The 18,678-nt window shown below is 43.6% G+C and overlaps 1 protein-coding gene across 1 annotated transcript in view; it reads right to left on the bottom strand.

Annotated features, from left to right (window-relative positions):
• celsr2 (cadherin, EGF LAG seven-pass G-type receptor 2) overlaps positions 1 to 18,678 on the bottom strand; it is a gene marked incomplete at its 5' end in the record, with an annotated part of 49,202 nt that overhangs the window by 13,776 nt on the left and 16,748 nt on the right. The window contains 7 exons of the mRNA XM_083667502.1: positions 268 to 393; positions 685 to 848; positions 1,199 to 1,356; positions 5,712 to 5,800; positions 5,984 to 6,099; positions 9,689 to 9,911; positions 16,967 to 17,677. Of these exons, the coding sequence (XP_083523628.1) occupies positions 268 to 393; positions 685 to 848; positions 1,199 to 1,356; positions 5,712 to 5,800; positions 5,984 to 6,099; positions 9,689 to 9,911; positions 16,967 to 17,677 (1,587 nt within the window). The remainder of the gene's footprint in view (positions 1 to 267; positions 394 to 684; positions 849 to 1,198; positions 1,357 to 5,711; positions 5,801 to 5,983; positions 6,100 to 9,688; positions 9,912 to 16,966; positions 17,678 to 18,678) is intronic.

Raw genomic sequence — 18,678 nt, 5'->3', positions numbered from 1 at the left:
CACCACACTAGCTACAAGAAAAGGCACATAAAAGGGACCAGCTGATGTAGATTTACGATACAGTCCATCAACTACAGAAAGCCTACTGTAGGTGAGCTGGGGGTTGTTGTCCTTTTGATGGCTCACTTAGTCCTAATGTATGCCTGTACCTCCTCACTAAAAGGGGTGTATAATGGTAGGTCATAGGGCCAACCAAGCTTGATCTCACACGTTAACCATATGAAGCCGCTTCTTCTGCAATGCCTCACTTAGCTAAACTTCACTTACCCTTTTCGCAGTTACGGCCTCCAAATCCTAGGGGGCAGTCACAGCTGAACGAGCCCCAGAGGTTCACACAGGTGCCGCCATTCAGACAGGGGTTGTTGTTGCAGAAATGCCTCTTGGCAGAGCATCCTAGGAAGGTGAGGAAATGAGAGGTTGACTGTGTCCTAGTTTCATCCCACCTATTTAGGCCAGCTCTGAGGCAAGGTAGTAAGTATTCATAACACCAGGCAAAAAGTTAATCAAAGTGAATCCATTTCTCCAATACAATTCAAACTGAGCTCAACTACAAGAGCAGACTTGGGATGAGGCCTGCAAAATGGTTGACCACATTACAAAAAAATATCAAATCAGATGTATGGGAAAAATACCATTTAGCAGTGACTTTAAAGTTCTAACATTAAATGACAATGTGCAACTTACCTGGCAGAGTTCCATTGTTGGCGATGAAGCTGGCCATGTCAATATGGCGGTTGTCGATCCTCAGGTCTTTCATACAGCCCACAAACTGGCGGTTCTGGACTGGGAAGTCCTCAGGGAGCTTGGGCACGCCCCCCAGGAGAAGCGGACCTGTCAGGTCCAAAGATCTAAGAACACGGAACACAGGCACATGTTAGAGTTCCTGCATGCTTCCACCAAGACTCATCATAAACACTGGTATATGCTTCATAAAATATTAATTAGAAAGACAGATTTTTCAGCTCGTCAGATGAAAAAAGATTAAACACTCCACAGAACCAAACTAACATGCTTGAGGTGGAAAACTTTAGTTGAAAAGATTTATTGCACTTGAAATCAACACAGTTAGCCTAGATTGTAAGATGTTCAGCTTGGGGCAACCCAGCAAAACAGAATTGTTCACTCCACAAGGTTAATTGTACTTCTAGCAAATAACAGTGCCCACAGAAATACTAGTAAGCCCCTTCCATATGCTTACTTCTTGGATCCTGATTGGCTGCCCTGGGCAGAGCAGGTGTAGTTCCCAATCACATGACCAAATCTCAGTGCTACAGAGGTGTCACAGTTGTCCACAGTTACTACGACGAACTTCTGGTCAGAGGGACCCTGGGGGAGGCCAGCCTGGTTGAGGATTGGCTATGGGGTGAGAGGAGGCAACCAAGACATGAACAGCAATGAATCCACAATAAACAAACAAAGCTTTGTGCACAGAAATGAATCTACTCAAATAGAAGCAGGCAACAGTGTGTGTCTCCAAATTGTACAGCATTTACATTCACATTACATTTACATTCTAAATGGGAGATAGATGGCATTTGTGCTTGGGAATGAGGTGGACAGAGAAATGTTGTGTTTGGTGATGGATGGATAGACTGAGAGAGACAGACAGTAAGTTACACATTCAAGCTGGGCATTAAGGCATAAATAATGTAAGGAAATCTAGAGGATGATTTGTTGTAGGAACATCACGAGTTGTGGTGATTTCAAGGAGTGCTTCACGCTAAAAATATGCTGTTTCTTCAAAATACTTCATTCAGGAGTGGAAAGGGCAAATACAAGTTTACTTTGGTCTCTCTGCTACAAATACCTCAGACAGTCTCAGAATATCTATGCTATTATTTACTATGAGTGTTAAGTATTTTTGGTTGGGCAGCATTTATAAATAGGACTAAATTAGGGTGGCTAAGACTAATCACACATGAACAATCAGAGAAAAAAACATTGAAGAAACTATATGATACCACCAATCTTAAATGTCTTGAGACACTATCAATTCTATTCTATTTCAAATCCGAGACACTATGGGCTCCAATTTGATTCAGCAAATAGTGCTGACAAGAGCAAGAAATACCTTACCATTCAGAATACTATACAACATGATTTTTATAGTAGCTTGATTTTAACAATGGTTTTTGTAATTTTTAACAATGGTTTGGAGTTTTTGTAAACAGTCTGATATCATGGAAACGCTAGACGCAGTGTTCAAAACTTGCATTGGATTATTTCTCATTGCGTCTATTAGAAATATTAATGACCAATTTTTGCACATGAAAAAAAATAAAACTAGGACTTTAAAAAGCACACTATCTGCTTAGTCATTGAAACATCAGCCTGAAGATAAGGGCTTTTAGAATTGAAGAAAAGTTCTCAATTTAAATAAAAATGTATTATCAATTGTGAGAAACAAAAATCCCACTGTCTTATATATTACGGCCTAGTCTTTAACACCGACCTCATTTAGCTCATCATAGTTGTATTCAGAGCTTTCATAATTTAAATCCAAACACCCGCCGTTAAAGACAGAGACTGGCAGGACAGTGGCCATCCTCCTCCCAACAAAGGATCTCTTTCATTATCTGAGGAATCAATGGAGGGGGAAACAAGAGGAGGAGGGCCAGAAGGGGGGAGAATAACTATCCTGTCAATAAAGGTCATAACCCCGTTTCAAACAGGAGCGTTTCCCTAGGTCACACAGAGCTCATATTGACCATAAGCTTGCGTCAGCAGCAGCACTGCCCTGAGTAGGGTGGCCACCCTCCCTGAGCTAACACTGTTGACTGACCATGCCTGGGGGGTGGACACTGAGCTGGGGACAAACCAGATAGGATTAGTCTCCATGTGCAGTGTAAACGCAGGATGTGATGCACTGTCTTGGGTGGCCTGGTTGGTCAAAGCTGAGGAATGCAGACACTTTTTGAATCCATCTATTACTATATTTAGACAACATATCAAATAAGATCAGCGTATTGATAGCATAAGCTCCTGTTAATGTTAGCCACAGACTTCTGTGCATATTACTGCTGTGCAGTCTAATCGTTTCAATAAAAGGGTCCAGGAAAAGAAACCAGACAAATTGGGCATAGGTGAGCCTCAAACATGCAGACATTGCTGTTGTAGGATTGGAGGTCATGACAAAATACCATCTCCCCGCAGCTTTGCAGAGGCTCTGCTGTCAGACCACATTTCCCTCACATGGTTTTGATTCCAATGGTCTCCATTGAGTAGATTAGATCATATCTGTGTGAGCTATTAATACTGCTGTCTGATTAAGGGGTGGCTGGGAGTCCAACGCTGGTGTACATTCTGTCTTGTGATCACTGTCTGTAGAGTGTTTGTGACTAGGAAACAAACTACATTGTTCCACTGCACTGATGAAATACCAGCCATCTTCCTTCAACATATCCCACGTGTTCTGTAGTCACTGGGGGCTCAAAGTATCATCATAACTGAAGTCTCAATTCATGCGTTAAACAATGGCGACTCATGTGCAGTAAGTTAATGCAGTTGAGTGCATAGTTGCTTCAAGCATCAAACACCCTGGTGCTTTTTACTATTCACAACACAAGATTTATCAGGATGAGAAAAGGCTACATAATCTCTTCAAAATAATCCCTAAATGTACTATTCTTGAACTGTTATGTTGGCTATGTTGGATTAAATTGCTTTTTTTGTTCCCTTGACCCCTGGTGAGAGAGAGGGAAACTAATTTGTTGTGACTATGAAACTAACAAACCTGCCGTATGAGACGGTCTGTTAGGATTGTCACAGACCAAATCACCCGACACGCCACTTTACACTGTTCCTCTCAGTTTAGAAAGGTCTGGAACAGACTCTGGTCCAGATTTGCGGGTTCTTTCACTGACTTAGGCGTTGGACTATCGCTCCCAGAGGCCCCTGGCTCCCTGAACTACAGACCCTATCAGTCACGGCTGTTGACTCTCCAATAATGACTCTCTGCTAATGTCTGTCAGGCGCTCTGTCTGCTACACAAAGCCCAGTCCTGTCAAAGCTGATTGGAAGGCACATATTTACTCAGGACCACATTAAACACTGGTCCCCTCGTTACAACAGGATGACAGGGAATCATGGGAATATGAGTTCACTGACACCCATTATGACATGGATGGACAGGAGGAGCATGGGAGCAAACAACAGTAATATGAGGTCTGGGATTGACTGGAAAACCATAGCAACCACAGGGGTTAGCCCTGAAGCGCAGGGTGCTCGCTCACAGCCCGAGTCAATACTTCTCTCTCCCCTTTCTTCTCCCTCCTTTTGGTCCTCTCCTGCCCTGCTTTTCTCCCCTTGCTTGTGAACAGAGAGCGAGGCACCTTCCCCGGGGCCGCATCATTCACTGCCCATGGTCCCATTGGAGGCAGAGTGGAGCACAAAGGCAGCGGTCATTGCCATTCTCCACACTCCCTTCTCCCCTGAAAGGCACATTTCAATCTAAAATGCCCCCCACCTCATCCCGCCCCACCCCCCACGGACAGGGACAGGCCAGAGTGGGCCATCGTGGGATACCTCAAGGGGGAGGAGCTATCGCTCTACCTCAATGACTCACCGGATCTGGACCAATAAGTCCCTGACTGCACAGGCTGAGAATTTTGATTGGATGGGATTAGTTCAACTAGGCCCCTGAATGATCTGTGCAGTGCCCCTTGGGCTGGGCACTCCATGGTCCCGGGCCTCTGAGGTTGTTCTATGTTCTTAATTGATGCTATGCATTGTGCTAAATGGGTATGGAATGCATTAGAATATCAGAAGAAGAAGAAGGAGACTACCGACATGAGTATGACCATGAAAAGCAGATCATCACACGCATTGCATATATAGACTATAGAGGGGAGACACAAAAGCAAACAGTTCTATGGGTCGTTGTAGACATACATGTAAAACTACCAGGCCAATGTTAAAATTAATGACGGGGAGTTTCATTGGACTTTTGGGTTGTAACAAAGTGATTAATGGGGATATAATGTCCCTCTTGGAAGGGAACCAAATAGTTTTCCACCAATAGTCCACAAGATGTTGAATTCCCTCACATTACTTCTGCTGGCTGGAATCTGACATGGCCATGTTATCATAGCCACTGAATAGAATATCCACACTAGAGGGGGGTTGCCTGGCAACAGCTTTATGATGCAAAGTGACTTCCTGAATAGACTAAAATGTAACATCCTGTGTGTTGGTATGGGGGAGGGAGGGGTGGGAAACTTGTAAAAAGGATGGGTAGGGGAGGGGGGGTTAATAGGTCCACGCATTCTTCACTGATTGATATGGAAATAACAAAGTTGTGAAGCCCTCATCGTGGAAAAATGGCAAATTCTCTTCTTTCAAATATATATTATGAGCACATCTGTGAAAACAACCCTCCCATTTTAGTCTCTCTCTCTCTGTCAGACAAACTCTACTGCCCATCCTCCTTCTCTCTCTTTCTGTCTGTCTGTCTGGCATCCTGCCCAATCCACTGTTCCGTCAACAGTTGGTTCTGTTGGAATGACACAGCAGCAGTTCATAGAAGACTGCTCTTTCTAGAAGGGTGGCCCAAGCATATCTATTAATGCCATTACTCTATTGGCTGCCAATTGATTCTTCACATCTGCTCATCATAAATAGACCAGTGATGTACATATTGATAACATTGTCAGTCCTACAAATACTTCACAACATATATAAATCAATTTGAGGCTAAATATGTTCCCTCTCACCTTGTTGTAGTAGTGTATTTGGACTACATGCCACTGGCCATCACTAACGCCTCCTATGATGTAGGGTGACACGGTAGTCTTGGTCTCGCCTAGATAAAGTGAAAAGATATCAAAGATCAAGAAATGTTATTTACATCCTTGGAGCAGTGCTAGAGTGGCAACATATGCCTGTCACAATATTCACTGTATGTTGCCACAATTACAAAAACAGGTTAAAAGGTTGGAGGTTAAAATGGCTGTTTTCATCATCCTGGTGCAGAAGCTCCTCCAACCTGCAGAAAAGGTGAGCTGGATCTGCTCATTGATGATCTCCACGGCGATGAAGTCATGCTTTTCATTGAAGCGGCCATTGTAGAGCAACAAACCGTTTGGCTCTTTGGTGGCAAATCTGAAAGACAGAAAAAAAAGCAGGGCTCTTCAACAGTTTCTATTCACAACGAAAAACACCAAGACAGAGACAGAGGAGACCGGGACTTTTTCACAGTGGAAAAGAATTTGAGAGGGGAAACAACTTTTTCCTCTCTTTCCTTTTGTTTTCCTTTCAAACTGGATGACTATAAAATGGTATTGATGCAGTGTGCCTAGCGATTCACCAATGGGGCACGAGGGTGAGATTTAACAACGTTGCCATTTTACACAGATCACTGAACACCCAACAGGATTAACCATAAGCACAGTGCTTCGACTGAGACAGGGAGGAGCACTACAAAACAAAGTCATATCTGCAGCGTAAGCACAGCAAACGATGCACTATAAACCCAAAAATAGCATGGGATAAAGAGATACTACAGGGAGTGAGATGAAAAAGCATTCTGGTAGAGGAGACAAACTGGGACAATTTCAAAGCTAAAGCAAAGCATACTACAGATATAGTGCAAGTAACCAAATGCATGGAAAACATTTAAGTAGAGAAAGAAACCTCTTACACTATGATACGGAAATACCGACCAAAACAGGACGCTCTGAATAATAATGATCATTGCCGCAATGAGGACACTCAGTAACGTTTTACAAGCAGAGCTGAACACAGAAACGATTCACCGTAAACAAAATGGTATGCGCTTGATGTCTTCTGACAGTGGAGCATAAAAAATAGGCTGCAACTAAACAACCACAACTTGCATTTAATACTTTTAATACAAGACATGAGAAAATAGTCTGGGATGCCTGGGGTCAGTGTGTTGTCTGTTACTGTCACATTTATGCTCAGTTAGACACATTTGAACACCTTAGTGCATCACTGCCTTGCTGGCTCTCATCGAGAGCCAAAGCCACAATAACTACTGCCACCGGGGGAATCAAGGAACCACAGATGCAGTCTGACAGAAATTATGAAGCCAGAAATGGTGATGCCAGCAAATGATCCCCTGATCCATCTCCCTAGAGTCCACAGTGAATCTGCTTTGTATTCAATGTGGGATATCCTGAACATCTTTCTGAGAATTGCGAACTCTGTCATCTGTGTGACTTGTTGGAGCTTGTAGCCTTTTTCAGACGGGAACCTCTGCCTGGTAGATAGGTAGGACCATGTCAGATGGTTGCATCTGGTTGTTTTGTTTTTAATATGAGGATGACTCCAGAGCTGAAATATGTGTGTGTGTGTGTGTGTGCCTGGGTGTGCCTCTGTGCCTGTGTGTATGCGCCTGTGTGTATGCGCCTGTGTGTGTGTGTGTGTGTGTGTGTGTGTGTGCGCCTGTGTGTGCGCCTGTGTGTGTGTGTTGTTTGCACGCCTGTGTGTGTGTATGTGTGTGTACATTATTCAGAGCTGGAGCATAGCCATAGGGCACAGCACTGTTGACCTGCTTATTGAGCAGAATGATAATCATGACCTCGGAAGGGAGTGAAGAGTAGAAAAACACACACTGATTATCACACACTCAACATAAAAGATAGCTAACTATTCATCTTACAGAATGAAAATTACTATTTAGAACTAGCATTCTTTCACATGTCTGACTTAGCCTTCTGGTCATCAGCGTATAGATTTACGAGGCTTCTTCCCGGCCCCTAGGGCAACCTGGACTGTGAGTGTAATCAACCATAACAAAACACTCGACTGACTTCATTATATATGTCACATTAGGCAGCCATTAGCAAAAATAACAACCAGTCTGCCATAATGTACAGTAGGGACTGTATCATGGCAAGCTTGGATTTCAACGTATGAGACGTGCAGTAACCTACAGATAAGCATGCAGTTAACATTTCAATCAGAAGAAAATGGCAGTCTGAGAAGTATTGGCTCCTAAAAACTGTTCAAAATGTCGCTGTTGTAGGAGCTCTGTTTACAGAATATAGACACACATTCTACTCACTCCTCTCTGTACTACAGTCTACAGTGTCCTTCATTCCCAGTCACAGGGACCCACAGGGTGTGCATGTATGCTGACGTGAGCTAGAACAAACGCCTACATACACTGTGGGTCCTCAGGACCAGGCCTGAGGAACACTGGCTTCAATACACTTTTCACTCTTTCTGCAATAGAGTGTTCAGGCTCCATCTCACAGAGATGTTCCCCATGAGAAAAAGCTCTTTTACAACAGAAACTTGATCAATCCTTGTTCAGGGAACAACAGGGCTGCTTGACAGCCTGCTGGGCTCTAGCCTTTATGTCCTCAGTGTTACACACCACCTACTTCACAGCTCTGTCAGCAAACTGTGAAATATGGGCCAAGGCTTTTAAGAAACAGGTCTGAGCAGTTCTCTATCCAAAAGACTGCCATCCAAGCCACATTCAAAGCAAGGGAGCCACTTCCATAAAACTCAAAGGCGTATCATTATCACCACTACCATTTAACGGATCGTTTTCGAGCCCTGCCAAGCACGTATAAAGTGACAAGGATCACAAAAGTATGCAAAATGGCAGTGTGTGTTTTTCTGTGATATCAAGAGGTAGAGCCTTTGTTATGATGGATATCAAACACTTTTAATTTGAAGCACTTTCCTCAGATAAATGTAGCTGTCTTATTTACATGTATGTCCTGCTGTGACTAACTGTGTTCAATATTTGTATACTTTTGTCTGATTAATTCAAAAGCACCTCCCTCTCCTGGCACATCCCGACAAGCTACCAGTCTTTGATCTTAGAGTTGAAGAACAACTTGCTATACCTGTAGGAGACAAATTATTTGCTGCAGACTATAACTGGATTGTGGATAACTGTATGGTTGTCAATTTAGAGCAAATATATCCAAGGCAAAAATATCTGGGTAAATCAGGAGGGCATTGTGACACACACACACACACACACACACACACGCACACAGACACACACAGACACACACAGACACACACAGACACACACAGACACACACACAGACACACACACAGACACACACAGACACACAAGCCCTAAGGGTAGCAGATCTACAGCTTCACCTTGATGAGAGAGACAGTACAGAAATAGGCCAAGCACTGACTCACAGCTCAAAGTGACCAATGAGTGTAATAAGATCCGACTCCTGGGACGAGGATGAATGTCCACAGTTACACAAGACCCCAGTCCAAAAGCAGCAGCTCCTCAGGCAACTGCTCATCATCCACCTCCTTTCAGGCATTCCCAATACTCTACTCTAGCCATATATGCATGTATACATTTTTTCTCTGATACTCTCACCATATTCATGGTAACCAAAAGCCAACCAGATACGGTGTAGAGGAGGGAAGAACTATTAAAGATGACTGATTATGGAACACCAGGTCACTTCTGTGACTGAGTAGTCCGAGGTGTTTTAGCGATTCTGTTTGTGAAATTGTGGGATGCAGAGGGAGGATCATTGAAACAGTGTGTGTGTGTGTGTGTGTAGGGGGGGGGATAATGGAAAGAGAAAGAGAAAGAGCGGGGTAGCAGTGAAGAGGGTGTGAGTTACGGTATTGTCAGGGGGTGGTTGAGCTAGAACAAGAGTGAATCATCGAGATGGGAGTCATATGCCACTTGTTTGGGGGGGGGGGGGGGGGGGGGGGTCGTTGTACTTACGAGAGAGAGATGGTGAAGTGGAAGCGCTGGCGGAGGCCCTTGAAGGTGAGAAAGGACTGTGGGGGGAAGTTACGGGTGGTCATCTCACAATAGGGTTTCTCATAGCCGCCTGACGGACACTCGCACTTAAACCCGCCCACCAGGAGGTTCACGCAGGTGCCGCCGTTCTTGCACACGCCTGGGGCACAACGCCCGGAGCGGGATGACAGCTCACACCTCTCACCTGGAGAAAGAGACAGATGGAGAGAAAAATGGAGAAAGAGAGGGAGAGAGAGAGAGCAGTCAGATATCATCGACATGACAAATGGCTTTGCCTGGACAGTCTCAATGGGTTTAACCACTGGGACACCACACCAATCTCCTCCCTCCAGTTAACTTGGCTAGTGTCTTTATTCACTACTCTGCTACTGTTCAATATGGGGCATGACAAGATACATTACGCCTCCAGCACTTACCCCAGGAGCGTACTCTGTGAGGGAGAGGAGGGGGCAGGGAGTGTGATGGAGCACAGGGGAGATGAGATCAACGCAGACATTCAGAAAGAGAGAGAGACTCAGACAATGAGAGAGAGAAAGAGAAAAGAGATAGAGAGAAAGGGGAGAGAGAGAAAAAAAGCAAGAGAGTGAGAGAGAAAGCGAGAGAGAGAGAGGGGGGAGAGAGAGAGAGAGGGGGGGGAGAGAGAGAGAGCTATTGCATGGGGAAACTGTGTCACTGTGAGCCTCCATGCTCCACAACCCTGTAACCCGCCTCACATGTACTATTTGTCTCCAGTCTCTGGATGAAAGGCTGCAGCAGTTGCTATGGCGAGACTGCATGCCTCCTTGCACGAGCTGGAATTTGTGTCAGAGCCACTCAGCAACATGGAACACTTCCGCTGTGTGTGTGTGTAGTGTTACTGTACTGTACCACTGGCACACACACACAGAACAGAGACAGAACATCTCCATAGACAGTGAATACACAGGCCTTGTTGTGTTTTATCTACTACAGCTAATTACAGGATTCTTAGTCTGACTCAATTAAAAAGACGCTCCCGTAGTATTTGTACCAAAAAAAATGTGAGGAAGTCAAAAGATTGATAAATATGCTACGAGGCATTATGCTATGATGCATGGCCACTACATTAGTCAGTAATGTACTGTTGGCTACAAAGGCAGATGAACACCTTGCCCTGGCAACCCATGACAATGTGTTGCCATTTTCTTGTTGATGGCACTTGGGGACACACTGCTAGTCACCCAAACATAGACTTGCTATTAGCACACACTGTGTGGAAATTAATCAACAAATTGCCGGAGACAAATGTTACTTCTGTATCTTCCAGCACATGAGGAGAAGTGAGGTTCAGTCACATCTTCCTGTGGTCAATTATTGCTTCCCCCAACAGTACTGTATGAAATTGGGACACAGGGATACTCGTCCTCTACCATCTCCTCTAAAGTCACCTTGGGGTTCACCCTGGCCTCATTTCTCACAGAGGAAGCTTGAATGTCAATGTGGAGTATTCTTATAATAATGGCATTATTAAATGATTAATGTGCTTCACTGATTAAAAGAGAAGGATCTTGAAAATCAGCACCTTGATACTGTGCTATCCAAATTGTAACATCAATAAATTAAATCCTCTTGGACCAAGTCACATGTATTCTGCTATCGTTCTGTAAAGCTGAAAACATCTACTTGCTCTGCAACATATATTTTAACTATAGAGTCTTTAACTGTAGAGAGTTGATAAAGTGTACAGAACCCAGGAACAGACAATGGTCTGAGCATCCGGTCTCCGCCCTGTAGACACCTGAGCCAGGCTCTGTTGTCTGGACTGCAACCTGAGAGTAAACACTGCCTGTGTTATTCTGACAGGCATCCCTCTGGGACAGCTTCCTGCCACAGGTGCAGGGCTACAGAATAACAGCTTGGGGTTGCTAGGTGAGTTGTGTGGTGAGGAGAGGAGAGGAGAGGGGGAGTTCACCAGTTCAACAGTCACTATTCCAGAGAACGCACCAATCAATTATTTAGGCAGCATTTCCTCGTTTCTACTTGTGCCCCTCTAAAACCCCTCCCTCACTCTCTGTTTACCACCAGCATGAGCCATTAAGACTGTCAAAATGTGCAGGGACCGTGGAGAGATCGATCCCTTTATTTTAGGTAGGATGAGATGCTCTGGTATTGTACACACACGTCTATGGTATTCTTGCACTCACATGTGCTGTGCTCAAGGCCCCAATTCTTGCTCTTAACTCCTCAAGATGAATATCAATGTTATATCAATAGCAATATTACATTTTGGGGGGCTAGAATTAAATGACTATAAAACCATGCTCTTCTGTGGGGAACTGTACAAAATGAGGCCATGATCAATCATTTGACCTATAAAATCATCTGGCACATTGAATTACAGGCATTTCAAAACACCCCCCCCTTGATGAAAGCATGTTTTTCCTCATATTTTACCATATATTAACATGAAATGTTTTCATGAGGGACTTGAAAGGGTAACCTCATTAAACCTAATTACAATGCTCTCTAACACCAGCGCATGCAATCTCACATACTCACATACTAACACACATAATTAATACAAATCTCTTGATGCCTTGCCTCATCTACCTAGTCTCTACTAGCCTTGCTCTCCCCATGAAAAGTAGGCACATGCAAATGTGTTCTGCCATTCAAACCTAATTCCTTATGCACCAAACATGCCCCCTTCCATAATTCATCTCAAGCAAACATCAGACAGAGGTGATCCAAAACCAGTTATCAAACTCTACACAGAGTGAATAATGTGGTAGAATGGATAAGAATCACTGTAAGAATAGAGCACAGATAAGGTGCTCTTTCAGCTCAGAGCTGGAACTGCTCATATCCACTCATCTTGACATCACCTCAAATGGCTGACAATTGATTCATTTGAAATGACTGACTCAAATGTAACAAACACATAATCTAATAATCTTCCACCGTAGATTGAAGACCCATCTCTTCAGGCTACATCTTAACTGTCCCTCCTAAAGACCTCTTCATCCCCACTACCCCCCGTGTGCAAGTTCTCTCCTGTATAAAAAAAGCATTCTAGCATTGTGACTGCCAATAGCCCCTGGTCCTGATAGATTCACGTACTTAAACAAATGTATTTGTTGTAAGTCGCTTTGGATAAAGGCGTATGCTAAATGCCATAAATGTAAATCTCGTGGAACTGTGCGGCTGCTGCTTTTACTACTGTCTGTGAATATGTGGGGAGTATAAAAGTGCTGACTTCTCTTTGAAGATCCTAGTGAAACGTGTGTTTCTACGCTGCTAGGTAACAGAAACGCATCATCTCCCCTCCTAAGTGTAATGGAGTGGGATCCCTCGTACAAGTCTCCCTCAGGACATGCTTAAGGCACAGAGCTAGGAGAACCCAAAGATGGGACCACTCAACAACACTACTCGTTTCAGGCACCATACACAAGGGATTACCCAACACCTACCCCCACTGAACAGATTGCGACTAGGAACCTGCTGTGAGAATACATGTACTGTACTGCACTTCCTGCTTGTTTCAGCTCACAGATAACCTGGTGTGACAATACCACATGAGCCCAGGTTTCCATGTCAAACAGGAGTAAAGATGAATAAGGACAGACTACAAATACTGTATGGAAACATACTATGAAGTGTCTAGTTGTGAAGGTGACAGAGTGGTATAATTGAGGTGATGAGGTCAGATGATGCACCTGGACCAGAAATGAGAAACATTAGGCATATATGATGGTGCTTCTTTCTCTACTCAACTGGTGGAGGACCAACATGATGAGATAAACAGGAGCAATGTATGAGTGTTAATATGTAACAAAATACTGTGTATTACTGTGACATGCTTATTTTCTGATGGGATTTCTATGGGATTACTAATTGAATAATGAAATAAACTCAGACTTTAAACACACAAATACAAAGCATTGCTAAATTATCACCAAAAGGGCATACACACTTTGCTTGGAAAAAACTTTTTTTAAAGCTTCCATTTTTAGAATCTAATAATGAGACTCTCTGATGTTATTCATTACTATCCAAGCGCCACAATCTCAAACACATCACTGGTTTGCTTTTAAAACCATTTTCTTCACCTAAAACAGATTTAGGAAGGAAGTATTATGTAGTCAGTGTTCTAAAAAATATGCATATCCAGGAAACAGTAAACAGTAAATCTTGTTGTCTGGAAATGATTTTCATAAAGGATGAATGCTGAGAAATAGAGGATGGAAGGAAGTAGGTTAAGTGTATAGAATGTAGGTTAGTGTATAGAATGTAGGTGAGTGTATAGAATGTAGGTGAGTGTATAGAATGTAGGTTAGTGTATAGAATGTAGGTTAGTGTATAGAATGTAGGTGAGTGTATAGAATGTAGGTTAGTGTATAGAATGTAGGTTAGTGTATAGAGTGTAGGTTAGTGTATAGAATGTAGGTTAGTGTATAGAGTGTTTTCAGCCCATTCGTCCCATATAGGCAGTCTGACTCAGCCAAGCTTAATCATTCGCCCAGTCCTTCCGAACATGAGTGAAATTGATGGCTGTTCTGTTATTTTTCTCGCTTTCCATCAAACTGCCATCTGGCAACGCCTACGGGCCCAGCAGGCGCGCGCACACACACACACACACACACACACAGCAATTCAGCACTTACTTCACCCACGTGGAGTACGCAATTCAGCACCTACACACACATACAGTACATACACTCTAACACACAAACAGCAGCCAATTGAGCACCCCCATACACAGTGGCTCTCAGCACAGTGGGGAGTGGAGAACTTGACGCTCACTCAGGCTGAACAGCAGGGGCTGGAGATTACATGCAGAGGAACACTGATCAAACTAAAGCAGCCGTAGACAGATCTGAGCACAGTATCACTCTATTAGGTACACAGTCTGCATGCTCTCTCAGACACCTCGTCTGAACAGGTATTAGACAAAGCCTGATTCATAACATATGGAACCTGATTAACTCAACCCGGCAGGGCCCAGCAGATTGAGTGTAACTGAACAGGGCCGAACGTTAGTACCAGATCTAAGTGAGATTGATGAAAGCCTCCTCCTACACCACACATACACACACGCACGCATACACACACGCGCACACACACACTTCAGCTCTCACACACCCACTGCGGAGTGGAGCATGTGAAATAGTGCTACTCAACCTGGACCTCTGAGGGACTGAGCCCACACACTCACATTTGCACACCATATAATGGCCTCCCACACAAAGACAGGCCAGGAGAAGTGGGACAAATGCAACTAACCTAAATACTTTTAACAAAGATATGGCATGATATGAACTACCCTGCTACCCTCGGTGTGGAACACACCAAAGACTACAACTATAAATCTATAAATGACCATCATTGTAAATCAGTGCTTTTGGCTCATCCAATTAGTTGCACAGAGCTGGAGGCAATTCCAAAGGGAATACGATATCCACAAACATTGGCAAATTCTAAAAATGGGAATTCTTTCCAAAATATAATTGGTATGGAGTTTTCAGGGTTAATTGATATCAAATTGAAAAAAAAAAAAAAAAAAAGGTTTGGGAGATGATAGTCTCCCATTTGACTACTGGCGCTTCACTGGGCTGAAGTGAATATCTTGGTGAAACCAATTTGGACATTCTAATCTCCATCTAGTCTTCTGCCTTCGATGCCATCTGTGCTCCAGAAACACTGACCAATGCAATGAACAATGCAATGCTTGCCAGTCAATATTAGAATAGTGATTTGCTAATTCATAGAAATTGAATATGCTTTTTAAACTGTATATACTCTAACTGCAGAGCTAACCCACTGACCTTAGTGTGCAATGAACAGCAATAATATTGACGCATTTACAATCCCATATTGATACAACAGACAGAATGGACTCAATCATTCTACAGAGAAGTGTGAAATTAGACTAAGTCACATGCCTTTAATTAGTATAGCACTTCAAAGAACATACTGTAAAGCCTGCAATATAGGACAAGAGCAGAGCAGGGATTAAATGAATTCAACCCGTATATGATCCTATAACACTTATAAAGCAGAGGACAATTTGTTATTTTGTCATATTAGCATATTTTCATTCCCCTCCCTCTTCCTCCCTCTCTGAGTTTCTCTAGCTCTATCACTTTAAGCAGAGTGAAGAAGAAGAAGAAGAAAGCGGATAATCTGTTATTTTTAGGATATGCATATTTTTTAGAACACTGACTACATAATACTTCCTTCCTAAATCTGTTTTAGATGAAGAAAATGGTTTTAAAAGCAAACCAGTGATGTGTTTGAGATTGTGGCGCTTGGATAGTAATGAATAACATCAGAGAGTCTCATTATTAGATTAAAAAAACGGAAGCTTTAAAAAAAAGTTATTCAATTCCACCAAACCTTTGAGCCAACAGTCTCTGTACAGTAGAGTAAGCTGTGTTACACTTTTTACCCAAGGTATTTTTACCAGGGGGCATTTTACAGAGTGAGAGACATTCTCCATCTGTAGCCATCCATAATTTATCATTTCCTTCCATTATTCCTCTTAGAGCTTCTCTACAGACAGACCACATTGCTTTTGTTTTCCAATTCAGACACACTCATCACAGTAATATTCCCTCAACGATAAGACTTCAGCCTCAGGAAGGTAATAGCCTCTTACAAGATGGTCCTGTCTTTCCTTAATAGTGCTTGCCTTGTAAGACAGCTCACTCTAAGGCAACTCATCCAAGCCAAAACATGTTGGTTATAGTGAGTTCTAAACATGCACTGCACGGCACAAATATTTGAAATATCATAGTTGTACGTAAGTCTGTCCCTCACCATGAGCATGGGTAGGAACCATTGACAGGTTGTGCATGCAGTCCTGCCTCATTGGAACAGGGATTATTAAATCAATAACTCATCACACTGTCTTTGTCCAGCTCAGTGGGTGTCATCACTGTATGGCCCCCTAGATAGTCCAGTAAACGGTCACATTCAATATATAGACCTGAGGGTATGAGTGGAGACATGTATGCTAAACATACAACTTCCCATGGGGTATAAGGCAAGAAGATTAACTTTTGGACAGCTCTGCAAGAATTATGTTGTTTGTTATATACACACTGTTGTATCCATATGAGGAGAATACACAATGAATCATAAATGAAAGACATGCACACACAAATTCATATCACCTCTTGGTTTCCCATTTGGTAAGCCATTTGTGAAATACTGAATTTAGTGCCTAGAACGTGAGATTTCTATATTAATGATAAAACATTTACAAAAGAGGACACTCACCAGTGTAGTTGTCGAGACACTCGCAGGTGTAGCCTCCCTCTCGGCTGCGACACACACCGTGGGTTCCACAGGGTTTGGAGTAGCACAGATCGATCTCCGTCTCGCAGTAGTCTCCTGTGAACCCGGTGGGGCAGCGGCAGCGCAGCCCGGCGATGGGGTGGATGGGCCGGAACAGGATGGTGTCAGACGCCACGAATGGCGCCAGGCTGTCGAACTTGAGCACAGAGACGCACTTCATGTAGTTCTCACAAGGCTCGCGAAGACAGATGTTGTCGTCAAAGGGCAGCACCTGCTGGGAGGAGATGCGGGCCAGCAGGCTGCGGTTCAGGTAGAGCCTCTCCTGGAGCTCTTCAGAGCCAAAGAACTCAGCCCCTCCACTGCCCACCACGCCTCTACCAACCCTGCCACCCCCGCGCACGCCCCCTCCTCCAGCCCGAGGGCCCTCCCCAGGCACAGGTACAGCCACAGACAGGCTGACGTTGAGGATGCGGGCACTGACATCGGTGTCGTCCTGGATGTTGAAGACCACCACATCCTCACGGGCGGCAGACAGGACACGGGCCACGCCCTCCAGGAACTGAGCCAGCAGCAGGGACAGGAAGTGCTCCTGGGAGGTGTTGGCCAGGCGAAGCGTGATGCTGTTGGAGAGCATCTCGTCTGTGATGATGGTGACCTGGAGGAGACACTGGGCTGACACCGAGTGGATCCCATCTGAGAGGAGAGGAGGAGCAGGGGACACTGTGTTTACAAATGATGTTCATCAAGGTTATCATGTCCACTCATAACCTATCCTGAGAGAGAGATATTTCACAGTAAAGTATGTGTGCAAAGACTAAGACCGATCATTACACTCTAATTCACACCATTTCTATCAGCAATTTCATGCCTGTATTCACAACTCAAGACATCAATCTCCCTATATCTGGAGGAGGGCCCAAAGCTGTGCAAACCTCATTATTATGCATGCTTGGATAAAACTGAAAAGCTAATCACAAAAGCGATTGGGATTTCTAGCACATAAAGGACATAAACTCCCTTAGTGAAGATGCCTCATCTCTGGAGGCTCACCCTTCAATAGCCTTTGATAATGTTGTTTTGAAACTCTATCCCTCAGACGTAAATCCATTATCCAGTCATTCCCACGGCCTAGCCTTACAAAATACATTTCAGCCCAAATTATCCAATATACTTCAAACCATATTGAACGATGCACTAAGTAGGATGACTCTCAGTTCTTATTTCCTTTACTGTAAACCACATTGACAATGCAAGGAAAAACTGCTTATCAGCAAATATCAGCTTAAGTGCGTCTGACTGGGGCACTCAAAGGACTGCTTACTGAAGAGTGAAATTATAATGAAAAGAGCCCAGACAGACTAATCAGAAATAACAAGAAACAAAAAGTGGGGTTAGCCATGTTGCTAACAAGCAGAAAAGTCTCATAAATTTGAGGAATAACGGAATCTAAACGGACATAAGCAGTACCATGTCAGCGGTAGTTCTAACTAAGGCCTCCATTAGAAACAGAAAACAGAAAACTAATTTGCCCTCAGACTGCTAAGGTAGTCAAAGACCAGAAAATTAGCTCAATAAAATCCCATGTTCCTAAACTATTTTGGTTACAGACACAAAAATCAACCCCTCTACCATATCATCCACCATTCTCACCAACTCAAATAAACTATTTGACAAATGTGTAAGGTTCTTTACTG

The sequence above is a fragment of the Argentina silus genome (assembly GCF_951799395.1).
Source record: "Argentina silus genome assembly, chromosome: 4".
Taxonomy (NCBI): domain Eukaryota; kingdom Metazoa; phylum Chordata; class Actinopteri; order Argentiniformes; family Argentinidae; genus Argentina; species Argentina silus.
Note: the sequence above shows the minus strand (reverse complement) of the source record. Positions and strands in the feature narration are given on the sequence as shown.